Here is a 14,997-nt window from a genome sequence, read left to right on the forward strand (position 1 = left end):
GACTTTAATGTAATTTTGCACATGCACACATTCTTTTTGTTAGTTTTTATATTCGCTAAGATGAGTGTGTATTTAGATTCGCGACTTTTAATAACCACGACAAATATTCATGTTAAAATTTTCAACATTGTGATTTCAGCTAAGCTTATATGCAATATTATTACTTTACCAATTAATATGGTGCACTAGTTAATTATACGATGTCAAGTAAAATAAATTTTACATTATATAAAAACTTTTTTCATTCTATTAAACTTAACTCACATGGTAAGAACATTACATAATATATATATAAAGACTGAAGTTCAAACTCAGACACCCCACTTATCGCACAATGCTATCTTAATTTATTGATCAAATGACTGAAAACATACTCATGGATGACGCAAGGCTAATTTATTTATTTTTTAAAAAATTTATATGTTTTTTTTACCCTATGAAAAATATTATACTTGCATATCTCATTTTCTAAAAACAAAAATAAAAAAGTAGAAATTTTGTCAAAAAAAAAAGTAGAAATACAACAAGAGCACGTTATTTTCCAATAATAATAATAATAATAATCTACTAAGCTTCATCCTGGAGATTCACCCTAACCAACCACCTCTTCTATCTCTCTGAGATGTTATGATTCTTCTCTGAATAGAATAGAAAAACACGCGAGCGAGCGAGCGAGCGAGAGAATCTGATTCCGGGTCGGGTAAAGCGGTTACCCGAAGTCACATTCACATAACATAAGATAGTGCTTCAATGATTGTCACATTTCACCTTCCATAATCCATTTCTTGAATCAAACTTCACTCCATCAATTCATCATGACAGAAGTGCTTCAATTACCTTCACCTTCAAGCTGTTCTTCAAGTCCATTCAATGATGTGTCACACTCACAACAACACCACCAAACTAATTCTTCACCTTTTAACAACAACAACAGCGACAATGAAACTGTCATGACCCATTACCAGATTCAACAACAACAAGAATCTGAAGACGAACAAGAAGAAGAAGAAAAAGATCAACTTTCTATTTTGACTCTTTTGATTGCTACGTTTAGGAAATCTTTAATTGGTTGTACCAATACTGGTTCTGAACTTTCTTCTTCTTCTTCAATGGAAATTGGTTGGCCTTCTAATGTTAGACATGTTGCTCATGTTACTTTTGATCGTTTTCATGGCTTTCTTGGTTTGCCTGTTGAATTTGAACCTGAAGTTCCAAGAAGACCTCCTAGTGCCAGGTTGGGCTTTCTTTAAATTCTCTTATTTTCTTAAATTTTCTATCTTTCTTCAGTTTTCAATGACCCCTTTTTGTTATTCTGAATCTGTGATTCATACAATTGGAATCATGTTCCCCAAAATATATATTCTTGGAAATTTATTGTTCCCAATTTATGTTTTTTTTTTTGTTTGTTTGATATGATGTTAAGTTTATCAAATTATCTTGTGTGATGTTGAATTTCATAATCCATACCCGATTCTTAACAAATTGCATTTTAGAAGCTCTCTTTCCATATCGAGATTTCGATTTGTTGTGGTTAGTATAGGCTGGTTATGGCTTTAGTATTTCATAGACATTAGGTTAATATCTAGATTTTTTCTCACTTTTTTATCTGTTAATGTCAAACTTGAAGTTGCATAACAAATGTAATGGAAGGTCCTCTACGGTATATAGATTCGATTTTTTCGGATAAATGGAGCGATTTCCATCCTTATGACATTTCATGTTATGCATCTATATACTCTATAATGATACCTGTGTATTTGAAAATTAGTCTTATTAAGTGGATTTGGTTCATTGTATCTAGGAAAAGATATCAGGAAAATGAGAGGAAGGTAAAATCATTAGTAGAGATGCTTTCTTCCATCTTTGCTAATACACTTTGTTTTATTTGAAATTTGGGGAACTTCATCAATGGTGTTGGATTTATCATTGGAAAATAATTGATTATTTTTTGCAACTGAGATGACATAAAGTGATGTTATTTTTACATCTGTCAGTATAGCCTTCTTTGATACAAACTGACAAAATATCAATTACACACTTGGTTCTCAATTTATGTTTTTTTGTTTATAATTTATCAAATTAACTTGTGTGATGTTGAATTTTGAAATCCATATCCGATTCTGAACAAATTGCATTTTAGAAGCTTTTTTTCCATATTGAGATTTCAATTTTTTGGGTTAGTATAGGCTGATTATTGTTTTATAATTTCATAGACATTGGATTAATATCTAGTTTTTCCTGTTCATATCCAAGCTTGAAGTTGCTTAATAGATGTAATTGATGCTTTATAAGGCATATGATTCAGTTTTTTTCCGATAAATGGAGCAACTTCCATTCTGATGACTTGTTGTGATATTATCCATTTATACTCATAGAATTATGTTTGCCTATTTGCAAATTAGTCTTATTAAGTAGATTTGGTTCTTGGTGACTAGTAAAAGATATGAGAAAAATGAGAGGAAGGTAAAATCATTAGTATAAATGTTTTCTTCCTTCTTTGCTAATCAAGTCAAAGATACCTTTTAATTTTATTTCCATGTTGGTTAAGCGGTCAGTTTTGTTTTATTCGAAATTTGGGGCACTTCATCAATTGTTTTGGATTTATTGTTGGAAGAGAATCGGTTATTTCTTACAACTGAGAGGACTCATAATAATATCAATAAACAAAGTGATGTCTATTTGACAATTAGTCTTTTGAAGTCGGTACATTGTAATTTACAGCTAGTATCATTGTTGGTTAAATTGTCAGTTTTGTTTTATTTGAAATTTGGGGCACTTCATCAATGGTTTTGGGTTTATTATTGGAAGATAATTGATTATTTCTTGCAACTGAAAGGACACATAATAATATTAATAAACAAAGTGATGTCTATTTGACAATTAGTCTTTTGAAGTCGGTACATTGTAATTTACAACCAGTAAAATCATTAGTAGTATAGATGCTTTCTTCCATCTCTGCTAATCAGGTCAAACATACCTTTTATTCCTTGTTGATTATGTTGTCAGTTTTGTTTTATTTGAAATTTGGGACCCTTCATCACTGGTGTTGGATTTATTATCATAAAATGATGCATTATTTCTTTGAACTGAAATGACACATATTAATAATTAAAGTGATGTTATTTTATACATTTATCAATATAGCTATCTTTGATAAAAATAAACAAAATATCATTTACACACTTGGTTCAAAGCCTCTCTATCAGCTCATCTGTTTTTTTGGCAGTATTCTCTCTTATTTACCCGACCTATAATACATGTTTGATGAATGCGTCCTGAATTATATCATTGTTTTGACTGTTGGTATATTTTCAATGGTTGTCCACAGCACAAGTGTTTTTGGTGTTTCAACAGAATCTATGCAGCTTTCTTTTGATGCCAGAGGAAATAGTGTACCTACAATACTGCTGTTAATGCAAAGGCATCTGTATGCACAAGGAGGCCTGCAGGTATTTGAACTAATAATACATACCGGAAACCTTTTGTATGATCTGTTGTTTAATTTCAATAGACCTGAACCTTGAAATTGAACTATTAAATGCATACACGCAGGCTGAAGGAATCTTCAGAATTAATGCTGAAAATAGTCAAGAGGAGTTTGTGAGGGAACAATTGAACAGAGGAGTGGTACCGAATGGTATTGACGTGCATTGCTTGGCAGGTCTTATAAAGGTATTACTAAAACAAATTCTTTCAAAATCTTTATCCCTCTTTCCTCTTTTAAATGTTTAGAGATTTATATGGAACTAGGCTCTTAGGTTGTTGGGATTTGGTCCTATCGTCTATTTGAACGTTGTCTAGATAATTTAAATTGTTAAATATGCTTTTAGTCCTTATATCCAGTTTTCATTCCCCACAAATTACAAAACTGCATACTTTTACTCCCTCTTTAGGGACTAAAAATGTGTGATTTTGTAATTCGTAGAGATTAAATGCTGGCACAAGGACTAAAGTCGAAATTTAAAATAATTTAATTTATTATATGAATTAAAAATATATTTAACCCTAATTTTAATGTACTAATGTTAATTGTTTTCCTTTTTTAGTTACTGTGGGGAAATATGGTAATTGCATACGAAGTTGTCTAGGTAGCTATATTGAAAGGGATTATTTCATTAATTTTGATATACTTGAGAAACTCTGTAGGCTTGGTTCAGAGAACTTCCAACTGGGATATTGGACCCTCTTTCGCCAGAGCAGGTGATGCAGTCCCAAACAGAAGAAGAATGTGCTCAGCTTGTGAGGCTTCTTCCTTCAACAGAAGCCGCCCTCTTAGATTGGGCAGTAAACCTAATGGCAGACGTTGCTCAGATGGAACATTTGAACAAGATGAACGCACGTAATATTGCAATGGTTTTTGCACCAAACATGACTCACGTAAGCCAAAATCATGTTCCCTTTTATATTTAGTAGAAGGTTTTGCTCTCAGTCCCCTTTTTTTTGCGATTGAACTTCAAAGACATTTTGTTGTGGTTATATCCTTACTTCTATGTTGGTTAGTTTAACTAATCAACTGTCTTCTATTAAATAAATCAAACATTTTTTCTGATAATTGATTTACATGGCCATATCCTTAAATAGACTTTTGGAGATCTTTTAAAGAGCAGGGGAAACATACTAATGTAAAATGCAAAGTAGTTTAAGGATTTTAATTTTTGAAATTCCGGTTTTTTAATTTTATTTGAGACTTTGTTCTTTAGGCATCTTAGCCAATGTTTGATTATCTTAACCTAGTAGAGAATAATGTTATCTTGTTTTGTCGTTTGGTTATGTTTTATCCATAAAAATACAGTCATCAGTGTGAACATTTGAGTTTGACATACCTTTTCAGCATAATTATAATATTGAGATTTTCTTTTCTTCATAGATCTCAAACCCCAATCAGAGTAGTACTTGTCCCTAGATGTGCAGTCTAGGTTTATTATTCTGCATCTCATGCTCATTGTGGAACAATACACATCCTTTGGATGGTTGAATGTTCCTTTGGAATGGCATGTTCATATCTACAGATTCTTTATGAAGCTACGAAAATTATTGTATGTGATTAAATGTATGATTATTGTTTTTATTCTGATGAATATTGATAAATTATTCGGATTAGTGCTATGAATTTGGCTGCAGTTTCTGGTATTCTTGAATCTATTCAAGTTTGTTGTGCAAAGTTTTAGTATCAGTCAAAGATCGAGGTTGATTCATGTTTCAATAACAGCATTTCTTTTATGTTTAGCAAAATTATAGTATTGGATTGAGGTTATGATTAATCTTTACGACAATAACATCATTTCTTTCATGTCTCTTGCAGATGGTAGATCCTTTGACTGCTCTGATGTATGCTGTACAAGTCATGAATTTCCTCAAGACTCTAGTAGCAATGACACTGAAAGAAAGAGAGGAGTCGATCACAAAATCAAATCCCTCTTCAAACCTAAATTCTTTTGATGACGACGGGCATCAGAGCGATTCACCGTTGCTTTTCAAGGATGAAAGTGAATACGGAAATGATTACAGCGACGAGGACACAGTTTTTGTCACCGCCGAGCCTTCACAACAAAGCCCTACACATCTTTTTAAAGATGACTGTGAAACTGAGAGTGGATCCAAAAGTCTGCAAACATCTACCGAAAATTTTATCTCTAGTGGAAATAGGTTGCTGGTTGACAGTTGTCCTTGCGGCGTTGTCTCTCAAATTTGCTCTATGGCAATTGGGGATCAAACAAAAAATTGCAAAAGCCTTCAGTTGAATGCTTCTGATACAGACAAGTGTTCAGCAGGATCGGTGGAGAAGAACAGGGGAATTGCTCTTATTGGACGAATAAATTCAAGATCCGAGTTGGCTGAAGCTTGGCGTTGAACATGTAAAGGTGTATGTTTTTTCTATCTTGCTGTCTGGGGGAATGGGATGGATGACAAGAAAAATGGTACACTCAAATAATCTTTGCGCATATGTGAGTTGCATGATTGCTGATGTCGTCCTAGTGGAGTCGTTGCATAACGTCCTTCCGAGAAGGGAATGGAATGGATGGGATGACAAGTTGTGTAAAGATTTGTTGTGTGTTGTTGTGTTATGTTTTCGGGAGAGATTCTTAACCACGTCCTTCATTCTGTTTCATTAACCATGCAGACTTCTGACATTTGTTTTTTGGGTTCCTGTATTATAGAATTTGATGAATTTGGAGAATTGCTACTTTCTGTTACCTTTGTTTCAATGTATTATTGTAAGTAGCGGAAAGCTGCTTAGATTAATTTTGAAGTCATGTTTAGTGTTGTCACTCCCTTTAAAAACAGCGATATGAAGTTGGAGAAAACACCATGAGGATGCCAAATCTGGGTAAATTGAAACAAAAATTATATTTAAACCGATACAGACAATTATAATCAAGTAAATACAAAGATGCAACAATTGCATCAGCCACATTTCAAACACCAATATACCCGGAACCAGAATGTCTATACAAATTGCATTATAGTATAAGCAATACTAATATGTATGTAGCTGCATCAGCATTCAGCAACACAACACTTAAAATCCAGATGCATATAGTGACGTCCTTTTTGATAATGCTAATATGCAGATTTGCATTAGCAATACTTCAATATCTTCACTTATCTTCTGTAAAAAATAAAAAATAAAAACAATAGATCTATATTGATTATATCATATGAACAATTAATGACATGTTATTCTTCAATTCGTGTTTAGTAGTCTGAAATAAAAGAAGTCCGGCAAGCACGACTCAAACTATAAAAACTGGGTCTACATTTGATATGTTTAGTTTTTTTAGGTGTTAACCTCCGTTTTTTAGAGAAATTATATGTAATTAGTGTGTGTGAGTTTCACTGCTAAAATCTAGAATCGAAAAATAAATAAGAAAATGCTAACTATGTTTTTGAAACATATATTAAGAAATTAAATATTAAAAATTTATCTTTTTAATATAAATCTTCTCTTTGAATTTCTTTTTTAACTCCTTAACTTATGCCTTAAGACATAAGTCAGCATGAGCTAATAAAATATAATTTAAATTGAAGTAATTTTACTGTTAATAATGCTTCATTTTCAAATTATCTTCCAACTAATTCATATTTGATTTCTAAGTAATCATTTTTGTATTCCCATAAACCAATCTTATGTAAAAACAATAAGAAATGACAGTTTGTAAAAAAAAAAAAACAATTATTTTTGTTGATATATTTTTTTTGAAGAAATTGTTGTTGATATTAAAAATTAGTAAATTAGATTAATTAACATATGCATATCCCTTAATTTTGCTTATATTTAAGTTTGGATAGGGTAAATTAATTTTTTAACAAGTATATAAAAGGTAAATTTACGGCAGTTGATGATAGTCCAGTTTGGCAGTTGTGGATAAAACACAGACACACACACAGATAGCATCATCAAGTAGTAGTAGTAGTAGTACTGAGTTGAGTTGGTGAAGATGGAAGCAGTACTAGCGTCCCGCCATTTGTCGACGCCTCTCTCTCATCATCGAACCTTCTCCTCCTCCTCCTCTTCTTCTTCTTCTTCTTCTTCGAACAAGCTTTGCTCTTCCCTTTCTTACAGAAATTCTTTCGCGGTAAGCATGCCACGTCATCTCCTATTCTTCTGATTGGTTACTCTTCCCTCCATTCATTGATAGATAAGATACTAATTTGGTTTGGTTTGGTTTGGTTTCAGAAAGAGATATGGGGTTTTGTTCAGTCGAAAAGCGTAACTGTGAGAAGAATGGATATGATTCGTCCAGTTGTGGTCAGGGCTGAAATGTTTGGTCAGTTAACTACTGGTCTTGAATCTGCCTGGAACAAACTCAAAGGAGAAGGTCTTTTTCAATTCAACTATAATTACTTACTTTGCAACTTCCACTCCACACTACTCACACGGAGACACCAATGATATGATCATTAAAAATATTATAAGTAATTTAATGTAATTACATGTGTCGGTATTGTTGGACACCCAAACATGTCTTCAATTTGACTTGGTTTGTGCAGAGGTTTTGACCAAAGACAATATTGTGGAGCCTATGCGAGATATTAGGAGAGCTCTTTTAGAAGCTGATGTAAGGTTTTGATGATTATGAGTTTTAACTGATTTGGAATTTTTGTATAGTTTTCGTAGGTAACATAATGTGCATGCATGTTGTGTTTGCAGGTAAGTCTTCCTGTTGTAAGAAGGTTTGTGCAATCTGTTACCGATCAGGCTGTGGGTGTTGGAGTCACTCGAGGAGTCAAACCCGATCAACAATTGGTTAAGGTCAAATCATTTCTAACTCATTGCATCATGTAATCACTGTATTACCATTTGTGTTATGTTTTATGTAATACTCTTCAAATTGCATTTAAATTCAACTGATTTTGTTCTTGTTTTTTAGGAAAAAGTAAAATTGGGTATTCTTAAAATTCTACATTTGAAATACGCTGTGGATGGAGAGCTTTGTTGCTATAGTTTTATGTCTACATATGCATACATTTCTAGAACATGTGACATACATACACATTTATATGATTTCATATATTCAAAACTACTGCAATGGATCACTCCATTTCCATTTCTTTTGGAAATGGAGAGGATCTCAACTCATTGTGGAAAATGCTCTGTTGTAACAACTAAATATTGTTCACCGTATAAAGTGGACAAGTCCCCACAAATGAATGTATATTTGTGGTTTTTCTTTATAACATTGTGCAAGTGAGAGAACTTGTATGCATGAAATAAAATAACATCAACTAGAGTTATTTCTTGAATACTGAAGTTCCATACAAGAACAAAATGGGTGTTGATTGTTGGGTTTTGCAGATTGTTCATGATGAACTTGTACAATTGATGGGTGGAGAGGTCTCGGAATTGACTTTTGCCAAATCTGGTCCCACTGTCATTTTATTGGCTGGACTCCAGGGAGTTGGGAAGACAACCGTGTGTGCAAAGTTAGCAAATTATTTCAAGAAACAGGTGTATTCCCAATCTCCTTCATCACCTTCTAATACTTTTTTTTGGTTCCTTCTTCGCCTTATTGAAACGAATCATATTCATCTGATCTCAGGGGAAGAGTTGCATGCTAGTTGCCGGGGATGTTTATAGACCTGCTGCTATTGACCAGCTTACTATCTTGGGTAAACAGGTACCAGATTTTTGTTTCATTGAAGTTGTTAACAAGTTTCAATTTCTTTAATGATACATACACCTCATTTAAATATAGTCAGTCATGTCATTTTAATTTTTCAATTAAATATAGTTTTTTGTTATTGCTTACTAGCATGAAACCATGAAGAATGTGCATTGTAGTATATTAGAAGTGATGTGTTTCCTGGGCTACTGAAATTATGCTAGCCTTGATAGGTGCTGCTTTAGCATCTTCCACTGATTTTAATGATCTGTCTGGATAAAAATTATGAAGGAAACACGAGAAATTTTGCGAGCATTCTTATTTTTTAACAAATTGGATTCAGGCATCTAACATGAAGATCCAATTAGCATTGTTTGACTCATCTCTTAATCTTTATTCTCTCTATTTGCATCTAGTTAGATGATTATAATTAGTTATAGCTTGTATCAGGTGGACGTCCCTGTATATACAGCAGGTACCGATGTTAAACCATCAGACATTGCTAAACAAGGTTTTGAAGAGGCCAAAAAGAAGAAAATTGATGTGGTTATTGTTGACACTGCTGGTAGGCTGCAGGTAATTTTTTATATGACTGAAAATGTTACAATGAATAATTATTTCATGATTTTTTTAATGTTTGAATAAATTCTTTTATGCTCATCAAGGTTGTTATTTCTTATGAAACAGATAGACAAAGCAATGATGGATGAGTTAAAAGATGTGAAACGGGTACTGAATCCAACAGAAGTCTTGTTAGTTGTGGATGCTATGACAGGGCAAGAAGCAGCAGGTATTCAAAAGTGAAGTTTAAAGTATCAACTCTTACATTAAAAAGAAAATATTTTTCTATAAAAATAAATTATTCATATTTATAAACTGATTCTAAATTAATGGCTGGCATATTATTAAACATATATTTTACTACCAAATTGGTGTAATCCGAGGGGAAGCAACTTAAGTATGTGGTCAAGGGTTCAATCCCTGACTTATGCGTACAGAAATTCACCTTCTGAGAGAGGCAACTCTTGAATGCGCTCCAGATCCTCGAATGAGTTGGTCTTTACATTTGCTCGCAAGTGATACCTTTAGAAACCAAAAAACCATATTTTAGTTAGGTTTTTGTATAATTATGTTCCTGATGTTGGTTATTATACTCTGACAGCCAAAACCATCCCAAAATCTACTTCACTGTTTTATTTTTGATTGAACAGCTTTGGTGACTACTTTCAATCTTGAGATTGGAATAACTGGTGCCATCTTGACAAAGCTAGATGGTGATTCAAGAGGTGGAGCAGCTTTGAGTGTCAAAGAGGTTTGCTTGTTTTATCTTAGCTTTCATGAGATGTTTTTATTTTGTATTTTACTTTCAAACAATGCTACCTTACTTGTTCTCGTCTTAACCAATAGTTACCCGCTATACCAGAATTTTCAACATTACGAGCTCTTGAAAGTTAGTCCCGTTAATTTACAAAATGTGATTTCTAGTTGCATGAGGACCAAAAAAAATTATCATCCTTCTTGTTCTTGTATTTGCTTGATCCTTTGTGTCAATTACTCCCTATGTCCCAAATTATAAGTCTTAAATTATAATTAGGAGTAATTTTACAAAATTATCCTTCATTAATGGTATAGGAAAAATAAATTAAAGAATTGAAAGAAGAAAGAGTAATAAATAGTTAAGGGTATTATAGGAAATGTAACATTAATGTTTCAATGGTATTGTAAAGCGACTTATAATTTGAGACGCAGAGTATGGGCCTCTGGTCTGTCAATAGTTAGTAAAGGGTTAGGGGTGGGCTTTATAAATAAGAATTAAGGTGGAATCTGTAGGTAGTTAGTGAGTAACTCCAAATTTGTTGGGAGATGTTAGGAGCTTTGGAATCAGCCTAGAGTTGTATACAGAGGACTTCTCTAATAAGATTATGTTCTTCCTTCAATTTTTCATTTCAATACCAATTGTTTCCTATCAGTTTACTGACATAAAGCTAGAAATCACAAGGAACCGTTTTGACAACTTAATCTCCATTGAATTTGATGTTTTACCTTCAAAATGGCACAAAACAAATTTTATGATACTCTCTGTGGAGTATTGCTTTCTAAGTGACAATTTTGCCTATGTTTCTAAACCATATTAAAAACTATAATGTGATTGATTTACTACAATATTATAAGCTCTCTCCTTTCTCTTATATATTTTATTTGATTGGGTAGTTCCATGATGACAGGTATCTGGAAAGCCAATTAAGTTGGTAGGACGCGGGGAACGCATGGAAGATCTTGAACCTTTCTACCCCGACCGAATGGCTGGGCGAATACTAGGAATGGGAGATGTCCTTTCATTTGTGGAGAAGGCACAAGAAGTTGTAAGTCTTGCTGTTTTCTGTACAGTCATCGACACAATGAAAACAAAATGTTCACATATCAACTACATTTATTATAGATGCAACAAGAAGATGCTGAGGACCTGCAAAAGAAGATCATGAGTGCAAAGTTTGACTTTAATGATTTTCTAAAGCAAACTCGTACTGTTGCACAAATGGGTTCTGTGTCCCGAGTCATTGGGATGATTCCTGGTATGGCAAAGGTATGGACCCGCATATGAACTATCCCTAAATATTTCTACTTATTACAGTTTCATGTATTTGGTGCCTTATAGCAATTGGGAGGAAAGTAGGCAATTATATGCAATTTACCAAGTTTAGTCCATCAACCTTAAAATGGAGCATCGAGTATATTTGCACATTTTTCCTATCTTTCCAGTTTTGATTATATATTTGCACACGTTTGTCATCTCATCTGCATGCTTACAGGTTACTCCTGCTCAAATTCGAGAAGCAGAGAGGAATTTGGAGATTATGGAAGTGATAATAGAAGCAATGACCCCTGGTTGTTTCTTTATACTAATCAACGCATTCATATCTGTTGAATTTGGATTAATTGATTTTGCTTACTAACCTTTCTTGTTTATTTCCAGAGGAAAGGGAAAAGCCAGAACTGTTGGCAGAATCCCCTGTTAGGAGGAAAAGAGTTGCTCAGGATTCAGGGAAAACAGAGCAGCAGGTAAGTAGAATAAATTTTCTTTCAAATTTTTACTTGTTTTGTAATAGTGACCTTCGAAGTGTGGTTTCTATACTGATGCTATACTTTCTAACTTCGAGAAATACACAACTATAATGTCAGGTAAGCCAACTTGTAGCTCAACTATTTCAAATGCGTGTTCGGATGAAGAACCTAATGGGTGTAATGGAAGGTGGTTCAATGCCAACACTTAGTAATCTTGAGGAAGCACTTAAGACAGAGGAAAAGGTGATTTTATTTTCTACATATATGAGTTTTAGCAATTTTTGAGTTACTCCTTCTATCACATTATAAGTATTGTTTAAGACAATGCTCATTTCTTAATAAAATAATGTGCTTAGACTAAAATGCCTTTACTAAAGAGTAAGACATATTTTTTTGACGGATTTATTAGAGTAAGACATTACATTAATTAGAGTAGTTGAAAGTGGTAGTGCAGTAGTTAGGACTTGGGAGGATAGACTGTTTAAATGAGATATTTGTTGAAAAAATAATTAATGTTGTCTTGGTATTCTAAAATATAAATAATCTGCGACGAAAAAATATTCTAAACAGAACACGTATAATGAGCCAGAGATAGTACTTTATTTCATGTTTGTGCAAAGTATATTAGTTATTTTAACCCACATCTACAGGTATCTTTCGGGCAGGTCATTTTGCTAATCGTAGTTTTAACATGACTTAGATGTTATGCTTATAATGTATGACTGATGTGCATTTAATCCACGGATGAAGATATTCTGAATCCTATTATCTTAATGTAATTTCCTTCCTTGTTTAAAAAGTTAATTGGAAGTGTGATGTGTATTAAGATTCCACAAACATGGGTGTGGTTTGAGTCATTTATGACCTTCTACACCTTTTTTAGCCGGAAAACATCCTAGTGAAGCTATGGAGAAGAAATATTTTTAGCCAGAAAACATTCTAGTGAAGCTATGGAGAAGAAATAAAGGAGAAAAATGCAGAACCATTATTGTGAATCTTGTTGTATTTGTCTATGCATGCATTTTATACGAAAATTTGATGTCTTTTACTTTCTGCATTCTGCCTATATCAGGCTCCACCTGGCACTGCAAGGAGGAGAAAGAAAGCAGAGTCAAGGAGGTTATTTGCGGACTCAACGTCAAGGCAACCTCCTCGTGGATTTGGGAGCAAAAACTAAAAATTTCTAAAGATGATTGACATGCAACAATATGATGGGGGAGTTTGGAATTTGGATCAACATGTCACTGGCGATCAACTAGTTTGATTTAGCTTTCCTTAGATAAAATAATTTCCTTCCATTGTTAGATCGATTCATTCATATAGTAATGAGTGTTGTCCTGGAGTTTGGTGAAATTTAGGCAGAAATGAGATGTACGTGCGGGATGTGCGAATATAAGAAGTATTACCATCCAATATTTTGAATTGACTTTCGAACTTGCAAGCTTAACTTTGTCCCTTGATTCATTTATAGTTTTGAAATGCATATATTGGATGGCCAAAATCAAATGTATGTAATTATGAAAAGGATGGTTTTAGAATCTTCAATGAAGATCCTGTATGCAGAATTAGAACTAAACCTGCATCATCTGTCTGTCTCTTGAACAGGTTCTTGTAGAGTGTTTTATTTTAGGAGAATGCTAAATGAACAAGCTTCAGTCCTGTGCATTATCTGTTTATAAATCTATTGTCCAGAAATTATTGAAAATATCATGTATTTAAAAAAATAAATGGCAATATTTAGCGTAGTCAGTTCCACTATATGAAATGAGAGTAAGTAAGGCATTCTTTCAACACTCTAATTGAGTGGGTTTTATGCGAATTTTATTTCAAAAAAAAAAAAAAAAAGACCTGCTTTCAATGTAACGAACTTTACGTGAAAATTTTCAATAATACAAGTGTGCATAAATGAAGTGTATGCTAAATAAGACACTCACAAAAAGTAGAAGTTCGGGACGACTCTTCTTTCTTGTGACTTGAATAGACAATGATATGATATGTGTTGATTTGGCAAAAGTTCGGAAAATAAACATAAAAATCTACTTCTAATTTTAGCAAATATTGATAAGTAAAAGTGTCAAAGTGTTTCAGAAGCTACAACAAAGTGGGTCGTGAGTTATCGATGAAATTTCAAATGATTTTCAAATACGAATCCACAACCAAGATGATATATATCATAGAACTCGCATAAAATTAAAAGTTTGCACAAAGAGAAATGGGTTGGGAGGGATACACATGTTGTTTTTACAATTGTTCTTATATTTTATTTATTTACTTTTTTATCGACAAAATTTTATTTATTTGAGCACAATAATATTTTACTTCAGCTTTTTTCCGACGGAAAGAAGATTTGATTAAACAACTACAACAAAAGAAGCAATACAGGGATAATCTTCCTCAATCCAAACAATATTCGAGGAAGATAAAACAAATTTAGCCAAAAAAATGAGCCGCCGTATTAGCACTGTGTTTAACATGGCTCAATGAAAAATAATTAAAACGGGAGCTAAGACGATTACAATCTGCAAGCACCATACCAAAGTAAGATTGATTATTTGAAAGGTTGTGAAAATCACGTACCACATTAAGAGAGTCTCCTTCAAACATCACTTGAAAAAACCTCATATCTAGAGCAAATTGAATTGCTAACCTTACACCCAAAGCTTCGCCAATATCAGAATATGGAAGGGCTTCAACACACCAAGTGGTCCCTGCTACAACATATCCATATGAATCTCTCGTAACAACACCAATACCCCACATATTGTTAATCGGACAAGCAACCTCAATATTAGCTTTAACAAAATGTGGAGGAGGGGGGCTCCAAGAAATG

At 33.2% G+C, this 14,997-nt stretch overlaps 2 protein-coding genes across 2 annotated transcripts; both read left to right on the plus strand.

Moving 5' to 3' along the window:
• The first annotated feature begins 589 nt into the window (after positions 1-589).
• Positions 590-6,250, plus strand: LOC146910758 (rho GTPase-activating protein 4-like). The gene is made up of 5 exons (XM_085724414.1): positions 590-1,234; positions 3,329-3,449; positions 3,553-3,672; positions 4,147-4,377; positions 5,303-6,250. Exons 1-5 carry the CDS (start codon positions 816-818, stop codon positions 5,849-5,851), a joined length of 1,440 nt encoding a protein of 479 aa, XP_085580540.1. The 5' UTR covers positions 590-815; the 3' UTR covers positions 5,852-6,250.
• Positions 6,251-7,345: 1,095 nt separating this feature from the next.
• On the plus strand, positions 7,346-13,847 carry CPSRP54 (chloroplast signal recognition particle 54 kDa subunit). Its single transcript, XM_085724413.1, has 15 exons — positions 7,346-7,577; positions 7,679-7,820; positions 7,993-8,060; positions 8,153-8,254; positions 8,798-8,950; positions 9,042-9,119; positions 9,555-9,680; positions 9,792-9,894; positions 10,316-10,416; positions 11,330-11,467; positions 11,545-11,688; positions 11,915-11,990; positions 12,079-12,164; positions 12,285-12,410; positions 13,240-13,847. The coding sequence occupies exons 1-15, from the start codon at positions 7,440-7,442 to the stop codon at positions 13,342-13,344; spliced, it is 1,686 nt and encodes a 561-aa protein (XP_085580539.1). The 5' UTR covers positions 7,346-7,439; the 3' UTR covers positions 13,345-13,847.
• The last annotated feature ends 1,150 nt before the right edge of the window (positions 13,848-14,997 follow it).

The sequence above is a fragment of the Medicago sativa genome, chromosome 7, assembly GCF_051527215.1.
Source record: "Medicago sativa cultivar Bolivia chromosome 7, Bolivia_mono, whole genome shotgun sequence".
NCBI classification, from domain to species: Eukaryota; Viridiplantae; Streptophyta; class Magnoliopsida; order Fabales; family Fabaceae; genus Medicago; species Medicago sativa.

Excerpts from the sequence above, each read along its gene's own strand:
- LOC146910758 (XM_085724414.1), top strand. The coding sequence starts at position 816 with ATGACAGAAGTGCTTCAATTACCTTCACCTTCAAGCTGTTCTTCAAGT. Across the intron at positions 1,235-3,328 it reads AGAAGACCTCCTAGTGCCAG|CACAAGTGTTTTTGGTGTTT; the intron begins GTTGGGCTTTCT and ends GGTTGTCCACAG. Across the intron at positions 3,450-3,552 it reads ATGCACAAGGAGGCCTGCAG|GCTGAAGGAATCTTCAGAAT; the intron begins GTATTTGAACTA and ends GCATACACGCAG.
- CPSRP54 (XM_085724413.1), top strand. The coding sequence starts at position 7,440 with ATGGAAGCAGTACTAGCGTCCCGCCATTTGTCGACGCCTCTCTCTCAT. Across the intron at positions 9,681-9,791 it reads ACACTGCTGGTAGGCTGCAG|ATAGACAAAGCAATGATGGA; the intron begins GTAATTTTTTAT and ends CTTATGAAACAG. Across the intron at positions 12,411-13,239 it reads CACTTAAGACAGAGGAAAAG|GCTCCACCTGGCACTGCAAG; the intron begins GTGATTTTATTT and ends TGCCTATATCAG.